This window comes from Stomoxys calcitrans, chromosome 2, assembly GCF_963082655.1.
Source record: "Stomoxys calcitrans chromosome 2, idStoCalc2.1, whole genome shotgun sequence".
NCBI classification, from domain to species: Eukaryota; Metazoa; Arthropoda; class Insecta; order Diptera; family Muscidae; genus Stomoxys; species Stomoxys calcitrans.
This window is the reverse complement of record NC_081553.1, coordinates 60094968-60108357: the sequence shown is the minus strand read 5'-3', so window position 1 is coordinate 60108357 and position 13390 is coordinate 60094968. Positions and strand designations below refer to the sequence as shown.

General features: G+C 40.3%; 1 protein-coding gene across 1 annotated transcript; it reads right to left on the bottom strand.

Moving 5' to 3' along the window:
* Positions 1-5089: 5089 nt before the first annotated feature.
* LOC106091464 (neprilysin-1) lies at positions 5090-7117 on the bottom strand. Its single transcript, XM_013257990.2, has one exon. The coding sequence runs from the start codon at positions 7115-7117 to the stop codon at positions 5090-5092; it is 2028 nt and encodes a 675-aa protein (XP_013113444.2).
* Positions 7118-13390: the final 6273 nt, after the last annotated feature.

The window sequence follows — 13390 nt, the reverse complement described above, 5'->3', positions numbered from 1 at the left end:
GATTTGACTGAAATGTTGCACATGGTGTTTTGGTATCACTTTCAACAACTGTTCTAAGTTAGGTTCAAATCGGTCTATAACCTGATATAGCTGCCATATAAACCGATCTTGGGTCTTGACTTCTTGAGCCTCTAGAGGGCGCAATTCTCGTTCGATTTGACTGAAATTTTGTGCGTGGTGTTTTGATGTCACTTCCAACAACTGTGCGAAACATGGTCTGTATCAGTCCATCACCTGATATAGCTGCCATATAAACCGATCTTGGGTCTTGACTTCTTGAGCCTCTAGAGGGCGCAATTCTAGTCCGATTTTACTGAAATGTTCCACGTGGTGTTTTTGTATTATTTCCAACAATTGTGTTAAGTATGGTCCAAATCGGTCCATAACCTGATATGGCTGCCATAGAAACCGATTTTGGGTCTTGACTTCTTGAGCCTCTAGAGGGCGCAATTCTTGTCCGATTTAACTGAAATTTAACACATAGTGTTTTGATATCACTTCCAACAATTGTGCTAAGTATGGTTCAAATCGGTCCATGTTTTAATATAGCTGCCATATAAACCGATCTTGGGTCTTGACTTCTTGAGCCTCTAGAGGGCGCAACGCAACCGATTTAACTGAAATTTTGTACGTAGTGTTTTGATATCACTTCCAACAACTGTGCGAAATATGGTCCAAATTGGTCCATAACCTAATATCGTTGTCATATAAACCGATTTTGGGTCTTGACTTCTTGAGCCTCTAGAGAGCGCAATTCTCATCCTATTTGGCACAAATTTTGTACAACGGCTTCTCCCATGGCCTTCAACATAGGTTGCAATATGGTCTCAATCGATCTATAGCTTGACACAACACCCATATAAACCGATCTCCCGATTTTGCTTCTTGAGCTCCGAATCGGACTTTCACTGAAATTGCACTGAATTTTTTTTAGAGAATATAGCACGGAAAATTATTTCTATACTTTCCTTATCGAATCACTGTCCAATGTCTGTTCGCTTCTCAAAACTATTCGCTTTTGTTTTAGGACAAACCCTTATCATTGGGCTCCTTTGTATTTGTTTAATCATACTCAAAATAAACTAACAAAAATCAATTGCAATCTCTCCCTTTAGCACATTTAACAAGCAATCCCCTCCCCCTCCAGGCATAGTCACTAAAGTGACGCAGAAACTAAAACACTTTGTTCTCAAAAAAAAGGATTTATGCTCATCGATCAGTATTAATGAAGAACTTTTATTTATTTTGCTGTGTATTCTGCTAATGCTTCATTCAATGCCACCTAGAAGAAGGGATGAGGGGGGGGAAAGAAAGGATACAATAACTTAAAACAATGTTCCTTGTCTGTAGAATGTGCTGTTCCCTCAATTTCTTCCAGCAAGCTTGAGTCTAATCCCTCTACCGTCATTTACCATATCCATATCCCCAAGGGGTGGTAGAAAAAAGTTTGCTTGGCTCTCGCGCCCCCCAAACAAGTTTCCGTTTCCGCTAATGTTCTATCCCCATTGTCCCTCTTGTTTCCGTTTGAGGCCACCCTGTGGAATTAAGAAAGCGTATGTCATCATGTCGCGCATTGTCTTTCCCTGGCGAATGGTGTCGCGGACTACGTATTTCGTTCGTTTACTTTGGAATGAGATTTAGTGCCAATGATGAGAAGCAAAAGGAAATGCCAGGACTCAGCTATGCGCGGGAGCTAAGCGTCTTCGTTCTTAATCAATGACGCGGCCATAGTTCATTTCACTGCTCAACTTTGTTTCATAGTTCATTTGAAATTTCGGATTTGTTCACATGTCTCTTGTTTTTTTGTGGATTTTGACAAATGTTTTTCTATTTGATTTAGCGCTTTTCTATCCTCCATCGTGTAATTTTATTTATTGCTCCCATTCCTTTACTATGTCTATTGCCACCAGCCAGCTACTCCCTCCTACTGATGGTTCTAAGAAATATTCCAAAATAATTGGCCAATGCTAAAGGACTTGAAGTTAATTGGCAAAGATTTTCTTAAACTGTTGCCAATGGAAACGCTGTTGCTCTGTAGCAAGGACCCCCTTCTAGTCATATTTATACACAAAGTGTTGAGGGGATAAGGCAAAGAGTTGTGACATATTAAACAGAGCCTTAAATCATGTCATCTAACTTTTAAGGACCAGTGAGTAGGCAGTTGAGTGGCCAAGACGAAATTCAAATTCAAGTGATTTTGTTGTGTTTTTTTTTTTTCTTTGAGATGACATGGGGGACATAATATAAATAAATTATAAATTAAATTTAAAACTAGACCCACGCAAATGCTTCCGGCTATACTGGCAAGCAAACACTTTGTCAATAGTATCGAAGATGTAGAAAGCCAAAAAAGTGTTACTTGATCGGTTTTAGCTTGGCAAAACAAAGTCCTTGAACCGTCCTGCATTACATCTTTAACTACTGACTTCCATTTTGTAAGGAGTAGCATAGTAGCGAAGCACTGCTGCCATTGGCAAGTTCTTAGATTGGTGGGACTCTGGTACGAGTACCATCTCAAAGTTCCAACTACGCAGATGGATCAAAGCCACTGGACAGAGTGGGCCTAGGGGTGAACACTGAGGGTTCAGGTCCTGCAGGCTGATATCCGACCAATCGCGGAGGGAGGTCGTACAGTGTTAATGCGTGAACTTCCAGTGTGAACATTTTTAAGGATATTAAGATCACAGGCGGTCTTGGTGTGCAATAGACAAAGTTTTTATACCCACCACCGAAGGAGGGGGGTATATTCATTTTGTCACTCTAAGACGATCTGGCAAAGTCCGTCCGTCCGTCCGTCCGTCCGTTTGTCCATCCGTCTGTTGAAATCGCGCTAAAGTTTTTAAAAATAGAGATATTGAGCTGAAACTTTGCACAGACTCTTTTTCTGTTCATAGGCAATGTAAGTTCGAAGATGGGCTATATCGGCCTTTATCTTGATATAGCCCCCAAATAGACCGATCCGCCGATTTAAGGTCTTAGGCCCATAAAAGCCACATTTATTACCCGATTTCGCTGAAATTTGGAACAGTGAGTTGTATTAGGCCCTTCTGCATCATTCTTTGATTTGGCCCCGATCGGTTCAGATTTGGATATAGCTGCCATATGGACCGATGTCTCGATTTTAGCTTTTGAGGCCATAAAAGGCGCATTTATTATCCGATTTTGCCGAAATTCGGGAGAGTGAGTTGTGTTATGTTGTTCGACATCCTTCTTCAATTTGGCCCAGATCGGTCCAGATTTGGATATAGCTGCCATAAAAACCGATCTCTCGATTAAAGGTCTTGGGCCCATAATAGGCCCATTTTGTGCCCGATTTTGCCAAAATTTGGGACAGTGAGTTGTGTTAGGGCATTCGACATCCTCCTTCAGTTTGGCCCAGATCGCGCTAGATTAGGATATAGCTGTCATATAGACCGATCTCTCGATTTAGGGTCTTGGACCCATAAAAGGCGCATTTATTGTCTGATTTTGGCAAAATGTGGGATATTAAGTTGTGTTAGGACCTTCAATATCCTTCCTCAATTTGGCATAGATCGGTTCAGATTTGGATATAGCTACCATATAGACCGATTTCTCGATTTAATATCTTGGGCCCATAAAAGGCGCATTTTTTTTCCGATTTCGCCAAAATTTGGGACAGTGAGTTGCGTTAGGCCCTTCGACATTCTTCTTCAATTTGGCCCAGATCGGTTAAGATTAAGATATAGCTGCCATATAGACCGATCTCTCGATTTAAAAATTTTGGCACATTTAAGGCGCATTTATTGTCCGATTTCGCCAATATTTCGGACAGTGAGTTGTCTTAGGCCTCTCAACATCCTTCTTCAATTTGGCTTAGATCGGTTCAGATTTGGATATAGCTGCCATATAGACCGATCTCTCGATTAAAGGTCTTGGGCCCATAAAAGGCCCATTTTGTGCCCGATTTTGCCAAAATTTGGGACTGTGAGTTGTGTTAGGGCATTCGACATCCTCCTTCAATTTGGCCCGGATCGCTCTAGATTAGGATATAGCTGTCATATAGACGGATCTCTCGATTTAGGGTCTTGGACCCATAAAAGGCGCATTTATTGTCCGATTTTGCCAAAATTTGGGACAGTGAGTTGTCTTAGGCCCCTCAACATCCTTCTTCAATTTGGCTTAGATCGGTTCGGATTTGGATATAGCTGCCATATAGACCGATCTCTCGATTAAAGGTCTTGGGCCCATAAAAGGCCCATTTTGAGCCCGATTTTGCCAAAATTTGGGACAGTGAGTTGTGTTAGGGCATTCGACATCCTCCTTCAATTTGGCCCGGATCGCTCTAGATTAGGATATAGCTGTCATATAGACCGATCTCTCGATTTAGGGTCTTGGACCCATAAAATGCGCATTTATTGTCCGATTTTGCCAAAATTTGGGATATTGAGTTGTGTTAGGACCTTTAATATCCTTCCTCAATTTGGCTTAGATCGGTTCAGATTTGGATATAGCTGCCATATAGACCGATCTCTCGATTTTATGTCTTGAACTCATTAAAGTCGCATTTATTGTCCGATTTTGCCGAAATTTGGGACAGTGAGTTGTGTTAGGGCATTCGACATCCTCCTTCAATTTGGCCCGGATCGCTCTAGATTAGGATATAGCTGCCATATAGATCGATCTCTCGATTTAATATCTTGGGCCCATAAAAGGCGTATTTATTGTCCGATTTCGCCGAAATTTGGGATATCCCCCTTCAATTTTGCCCAGATCAGTCCAGATTTCAATATAGCTGCCATATAGACCGATCTTCCAATTAAGAGTCTTAAACCCATAAGAAACGGATTTGTGGTCCGATTTCGCTGAAACTGTGACTTGTAAAAGAGTTCTCGGGACCTGAGTAAACTATGATCCAGACCAGCCCCCAATTGCATATTACTATGGATATGGTAGTGCAGTTGTTATAAAAAAGGATGATTAATTTATCCTTGGTGCTTGGTATCCAAAGTTCGACACGACCGAACTTTACACGTTTTTACTATAAGACTGGAATTAAAGAAATAAAAAAAATTTTGCTAAATCTATTTATTTGAAGTTCAAATCAGCAATTTATTAGTCATCCACGACTTTAAAACAGTATACATTTTTTCTCAGGATTCATCAGACTTTCCTGAGGGCACTTGAAAACTTCAGAAAATTCCTCCATATTCGATAGGGATGTAATGACTCGTTGATTCTCGGGTGGATTATATTCTGATGCTAAAACGAATCCATCATAATTTGAATGAATATCAGCACATAAGGATTGGGCATAGGACACAAAGAACAATTTCTTATTCTTATACTTCAAATCAGGTAGCTCTTCCTGATCCAAAATAGTTGGCTTGCGAGCAGCTTTCTCATACCACTCCATGTAAGTTTGATAGGCCAACCTCACAGCACCATTTGTGGCAATATTTTCCGATTGTACCAAGCTATCAGCCAAAGTATGTCCAGCATAGGTAAAATTACGATATTGTCTTCGGAAACATAAGGTGTTGTCGTTAAATAGTACAGCTGTGGGACGATTCCTCCGTCCATAGCCGCCTTCAGATTTATCAAGAAACCTGGCCTCATCATCAAAGGCATGGAGTATGGCGTGAGCCAACAATGTACCCAATTGACCATAATTGACTGCTAAAGGATATAACTCCGAAAGAAATCGGTTAGATTGTAGAATACTCAAGGGTATCAAAATGAGATTTTTATTGCGTATATAATTTATGCCGGCATGCATATTTTCAGCATCATAATAAGCCGTGGGAGCTTGGTGAAACTTTTCCCTTTTCTGCAGGGCTTTGAGAGAATAAATTGCTTTTAAATTTCCCATATAATCGGTATTAGTAAGGTTTAATGCTCCATATTCTCTGGAGAAATCTGTTTCATTATAGTTGAGAACCTGCAGGGATAAGCTGTCCAATGTTTCCAAGAAATATTTCTGCACACTTGGACTCATCCATTCATATTGTTTGGATTTTAGAGCGGTAAAGAACACCGACTTTAGTTCTTCAAACATCTTCAAAGCACTATTTTCCATTTCCTTTACATTATTTCGTTTGTACCACATGTTATCCAGAATATTGCCAAAAAGTCTTTTGGTTTCTCCAAGGCAGCTGGTTTCTGGTGGCAAGGCAAACTGCCGAATCAATTTATAGAAAATATAATTGGCTATTGTCTCTTTGGGGATATCTCTAATACGCTCTAGATTATAGAAATAGCTCTCATTTTCCTCGACCACATAGTCTTTGTCCAAAGGCCCAAATGCATTATCCAGATAGCTTTTCAAATCCATATGCAGAACATATTTCCATTCCAGTTTTCTTAACTTTGTTGCAACATGATACTGATGGGCTCCATATCTATCGAATGAGGCACTCTTGGCCAAAACTTTTTCAAAGTCAACAATTTCTTGGGCTGTTTCTTTGGCCAAACTGGTAGCAATGCCAAAGTGACTTCTCAAATGTTGCGAAACCAATTCCACATAATGATGCCAAAAGTTTCCCTCTTTATTTTTGTTATTTAAGGGTAAAGGAATAGGAAATTCTGGATGACCCAGCATAAGGCCATATTTGCTCATATCTCTGGGGTTTGGTATCAACTCATAGCTGATCATAATGTTATGACCATATTTTTGGGAAATATTGGCCACTGTTATCCACCAATTGAAATCTTCTTCCTGCCAGTTATTTCCCTCCAACAAGGGCATCTTACCAAATTCACCAACGATTTGCTTAAGTTTCATTCGATATTCATCATTGTTAACTGGCTCCCTCTGGCATGATTTATAAAAATCTCTAACTTTTTCTTCAATTTTATCTTGGGCTATAAAATCCTCATTTTCCAACATCGCCTTCAATTTAAGGTCATATTCTTTTTCCATATTCAATAGCACACTTTTCTTGAATTCATCTTCACTGGCTTGGTTTAGTTGTCGCCAATTGCCACAAGCAAAATTATAGAAATCTTTGCAAGGCTCCACCGTCTCGTTGAGATATTTTCGTATTTCTTCCGATTTCTCCAAGCGTATCTGCTGTTCAGTGTCACTCAAAGGCAATCCCCTCGAAAAGTGAGGGGACAGGAACACAAAAATCAAGCATTGAGTTATAAATAGGATCATCCTTTCTCCAAACGATTGATTTCAAGGGAACACTGACTGACAATGCTGACGACTAGGGTGCTTAATCAACACTGAATTCAAATACAAATGTGAATCGTATTAGAATTTTGTGTTTTTTGAAATCTCATGGGGGTCACCTATGATTATCGCTTGATGAGAAATCAAAAAAAATGTAAGAAAATCAAAACAAATGCCCTAATGTGTAGCAAATCACAAAATATTTTCAGTTTTGTCCAGTTTGGCCCAAAGTTGAGCGCAAACGCCTATTAAAAATAAAAAGGCATTAAGTTTGGCCGGGCCAAACTTTGAATACCACCACCTCGGGCATATATGTAAACCCCCTCTCGTCACAATCCGTAGGCTTAAAATAGCCCACTGTTTCGAATTTCAGCGAAATCGGTTGAAAAATCAAGCTTTTATGGGCTCCCGATAACGGGTATCGGGAGATCGGTCTATATGGCAGCTATATCTTTATATAGTCCGATCTGAACTACGTTTAGGACGGATATTGGGAGGCTTAAAACTACTCAGAGTTTCAAATTTCACCGAAATTGGTTAAAAAATAGAGCTTTTATGGGCTTCAGACCCTTTATCGGGAGATCGGTCTATATGGCAGCTAAATCTAAATAAAATCCGATGTAATCGAAATTTAGGTCAAATGTCGGAAGGCTTCACATAACCAACTGTTTTAAATTTCAGCGAAATCGGATAAAAAATAAAGCATTTATAGGCTTCAGACCCTTTATCGGCAGATCGGTCTATATGACAGCTCTATCTAAATGTAGCCCGATCTGAACTATGTTTGGGTCCTATATTGGGAGGCGTAAAACTACTCACTGTTTCGAATTTCAGCGAAATCGGATAAAAAATAGAGCTTTTATGGGCTTCAGACCCTTTTTCGGGAGATCGGTCTATATGAGATCGGTCTATATGGCAGCTATATCTAAATATAGTCCGATCTGAATCATACTAGGGTCAGATGTCGGAAGGCCTTAAACTCCTCACGATTTTAAATGTCAGCGACATCGGATAAAACCAGTGAAAAATGCATACCTTATGCCCCATAGCAGCTATATAGACATATCATCCGATTTAGACCAAATGCTTATAAGTACAAGTCATTGTTCAAACGAGAGATCGGTCCATATGGCAGCTATATCCAAATCTGGACCGATCTGAGCCAAATTGCAGACAAATATCGAAGGGCCCAACACAACTCACTGTCCCAAACATCGGACAATAAATGCGCTTTTAATAGACCCAAAACCTTAAATCGAGAGATCGGTCTATATGGCAGCTATATATAAATCTGAACCGATCAGGGCCAAATAGAAGAAATATGTCGAAGGGCATAAGGCAATTCACTGTCCCAAATTTCAGCAAAATCGGATAATAAATGCGGCTTTAATGGGCCTAAGACCCTAAATCTGAGGATCGGTCTATATACCAGCTATATCCAAATTTTGACCGATCAGGGCCAAATTGACGAAGGATTTCGAAGGGTCCAACGCAACTCACTGTCCCAAATTTCTTCAAAATCGGATAATAAATTTGGTTTTTATTGGCCCTAGTCCCTAAATCGGACGATTGGTCTTTATGGCAGCTATATCCAAATCTGAACCGATCTGGGCCAAATTGACGAAGGATGACGAAGGGCCTCACACAACTCACTGTCCCAAATTTCAGCAAAATCGGATAATAAATGTGGCTTTTATGGGCCCAAGACCCTAAATCGGAGGATCGGTATATATGGCAGCTATATCCAAATTTGGACCGAACAGGGCCAAATTGACGAAGGATGTCGAAGGGCTCAACACAACTCACTGTCCTAAATGTCAGCAAAATCGAATAATAACTCTAGCTTTTGTGCGCCTAAGACCCTAAATCGGAGGATCGGTATATATGGCAGCTATATCCAAATTTGGACCGAACAGGGCCAAATTGACGAAGGATGTCGAAGGGCTCAACACAACTTACTGTCCTAAATGTCAGCAAAATCGAATAATAAATGTGGCTTTTATGGGCCTAAGACCCTTAATCGGAGGATCGGTCTACATAGGGGCTATATCAAGATAAAGTCCGATATAGCCCATCTTCGAACTTAACCTGCTTATGGACAGAAAAAGAATCTGTGCAAAATTTTAGCTCAATGTCTCTACTTTTAAAGACTGTAGCGTGATTTCAACAGACAGACGGACAGACGGACGGACATGTCTAGATCGTCTTAGATTTTTACGCTGATCAAGAATATATATACTTTATAGGGTCGGAAATGAATATTTGGATATGTTGCAAACGGAATGACTAAAGGAATATACCCCTATCCTATGGAGATGGGTGAAGCTTTATCTAAATCCAGACCAATTTCTTCCAAAATAAATAGTTTTCGTACTACCAAAGTAGACTTTCGCAAAAGTTGATGACAATCTGACGACATATACCGCAGGTAATTTAATCTCAATAATATATGGCAGCCACCGCAGCGCAGATGGTAGCATGTCCGCCAATGACGCTGAACACCTGGTTTTGAATCCAGGCAAGAAAATCAGAAAAATTTACAGCGGGGATAACCACCGTTAATGGGGATGAGGTACTACGCCATGTATCATAGAAACCATGTACAAACTTCTCGCCAAAGATTTATCGCCCTGCGGTACCGTCTTGTTGAAACCACATGTCATGCACGTCAAGCTCTTGCATTTTGGGCAGAAAAACAGTTGAATATCATCTCAAGGTAACGCTCACCATTCACAGCTACGTTTCGTTCGCATCATCTTTTAAGAAGTACGGTCCAATGATGCCACCAGCCCATGAACCATACCAAACTGTGACTTTTTCTGGATGCATTGGTAGCTCTGCTTATTTACATACCCATTGAGCCAAAAATGAGCTTCGTCACTCAATAGAAGAAGCGCGCCATGAACTTTCTTAACAGAGCTCGCATTTTGATAATAAAATTCAATAATTTGCTTGAGTGGTTCGTTTGTAAGACGATTCATGGTTAAATTATAGACCAAACTGAAGATGTTTGGCTGTTTAAACCAGTGTTGCCAAAAAGATAATAGCTAAAAAATCACCCTTTACTAAATTACCCATGAAGGAACAGGGGATACTTCTCTCATATCAATGAGTGCTGTCCGATTCATGTTTTAAGTTCAATAGTAAGGGGCCTCCTTTATTATGCCGAATGAGAATGGCGTATCGCATTGCGCCTCCACTTGGTACAGAAGTTTAAGCATGGCAATATACCTCACAAATATAGCCAGTATTAAGTATTAAGGTCGGCATTATCCGACTGAATGGAAATGTTGCACATAGTGTTTCTTAACGACTTCCAACGATGGTGGGAAGTATGATCCTAATCAGTGCACAACCTGATATAGCTCCCATATATACCCATCTGCCGATTTGATATCTTGAGCATCTTGAAGCTGTAATTTGCATCCGTTTGCTTTGAAAATTTGCACTTAATGTTCTGTTACGACTTCCAACGATTGTGGCAAGATATTGTCCAAATTGGTGTACTATCTGATACATCTCACATATGAACCCACCTGACGATTTGATACCTTGAGCATGTTGAAACTCCAATTCTCATCCGATTGGATTGAAACTTTGCACATAGGGTTATGTTATGTTTGTTTGTTTATTTGTTTGTTCGTTTGTTTGTTTGTTCGGTATAGACTCAAAAACGGCTAAACCAATCTACCTCACAGATTGTATAGATTGGTTTGCAAAATTATAAAGCCTATGTTAATTTTTTGATATCGGGAGGGGGCGGACCCTCCCCCTTACCCCAAAAGTACTACCCAAAAATAAAAGTGGACCGATCGGGACAATATAGGATTCAAATGAAAAGTATCCAAGAGTAGAGTACGAATTCATAATAAAAGTTGGGTCCAAGTACCTGGTGGGCCGCCCCAGCCCCAAAACCCCTTAAAATAGGTTTATTTGACGATCATGGCAATATGGGACTCAAATGAAAGGTATTCGGGAGTATATTACGAATATGGTCAGGAAGTAGAAATAGGCTTTATAATTAATTGATAGCGGAAGGGGGCGGACCCTCCACCGTTACCCCAAAAACACCACCCAAAATCAAAGAAACGACAATATGGGTATCAAATAAAAATTATGCGGGAGTAGATAACGAATCTGGAATACAAATTCATGTCGAAGTATGGGGGTCACCCCACCCCCACAAAAATACCCAAAAAGGGCACATTAGCCAATCACGGATATATGGGACTCGGTTTGTTTTTCTGTATAGACTGGTCACCCCACCCCCACAAAAACGCCCAAAAAGGGCACATTAGCCAATCACGAATATATGGGACTCGGTTTGTTTGTTCCGTATAGACAGAATTGATTTTCTCGAAATTTTCGCATATTGTGTAGGAAACATAGGATATATAATTTCTTGGTATCGGAAGGGGGACAGACCCTCCCCCTTATGACAAAAACACCACCAAAAATCAAAAGTGGACCGATAATAACAATATGGGTATCAAATGAAAAGTATGTGGGAGAAGATAACGAATCTGGCATACAAATTCATGTCAAAGTATGGGGGGTCACCCCACCCTCACAAAAACGCCCAAAAAGGGCACATTAGCCAATCGCGGATGTATGGGACTCGGTTTGTTTGTTCTATAAAGACTGAAAAACGGCAGAACTGATTTTCTCGAAATGTTCGCATATTGTGTAGGTAGGTCTTGAAGGAAACATAGGCTCTATAGTTTGTCGGTATCGAAAGGGGAACAGACCCTCCCCATTATGTCAAAAACACAATCAAAACTGGACCGATAGGCACAATATGGGTATCAAATAAAAGGTAATGGAGGGTAGAATACGAATATGGTATTAAAATTTCTAAGTACCCATCAGGCCGCCCCAATCCCAAAACTCCCTCAACAGACATATTGAACGTTCATTTTAATATGGGGCTCAAATGAAAGGTATTCGGGAGTAGATAACGAATCTGGCATACAAAATCAGATTGAATTATAGGGGGTCACCCTACTCCCCAAAAATGCCTTAAATGGGCATATGATCCATCATGACTATATGGGATTCGGTTTGTTTGTTTGTTTTGTAGAATCAAAAACGGCTGAACCGGGTTTCTCAAAATTTTTGCAGTTTGTGTAAGTTGGTCTGGAAGGAACAAAGGCTATATAATTTATCGGCAACGGAGGGGGGGACGGACCCTCCCCCTTACCAACCAAAATCAAAAGTGGACCGATAGGCACAATATGGGTATCAAATGAAAGGTGTTGGAGAGTTGAAACGAATATGGTATTAAAATTTGAGTCTAAGTACCCATCAGGCCGCCCCAATCCCAAAACTCCCTCAACAGACATTTAGAACTTTCATTTCAATATGGGGCTCAAATGAAAGGTATTCGGGAGTGAATTACGAATATGACATTAAAATTTGCGTTCAAGTCTAGGTGGCGCTTTTTCTCCTAAAGATACATCAAATGGGTTATTTGACCCACTATGACAATATGGGACTCAAATGAAAGGTATTTGACAGTAGAAAACGAATATGATATCCAATTTGGAGCCAAGTATTTTGGGGTACGCCCCAAAGCATCCTCTAAATTGAACTTCATTTCCGTTGGGAATAAAGAACAAATTTGATATCTATTTTCAGTGCAACGTGCCGGTGGCCGCCCCAGCTCCAAAACATCCTCCAAACGGTTCATATTTACTGGCCATGACAATATGGGGGACAAATTAAAGGGATTTGGAAGTGCAGCACGAATTTGATATCCATACATGAGTCGAAATGTCTGAGGTGCCATCCCTCCCCTAAAGAGCACTTCTTAATACCCTAATTTTTAAAAACCAACAGGAACCGAGCAGGAGCATTCTTCTCACACATCTATGAGTGCTTTCTGATTTAAGTTTAAACTCAATAATAAGGGACCTTTATAGCCGAGTTCGAACGGCGCCCCGTAGTGTACCTCTTTGGGGAAAATTTTTGAAATGACCAAGCATGACATTGTACCGCGCATATATCGCCAACATTAAGAGGGAATAAACACCGCGTTGTCCGATGTTCTTGCCAGGATTCGAACACGTTTAGCGATATCCCCATTCAGGGCCTAATGTCCTCACCCTAAAAAGATATTAGAGAGCTAAAGATGGCTCAGCGAAGCTGACCCGGTTCGGCTAGTATAAAATAAATGCTAGTTGTATAAAGTCCATTTATAAATTTATTTAATTCTCAAATAAATACAATTAACTTAGGGAGTGAGTATCGTAGACC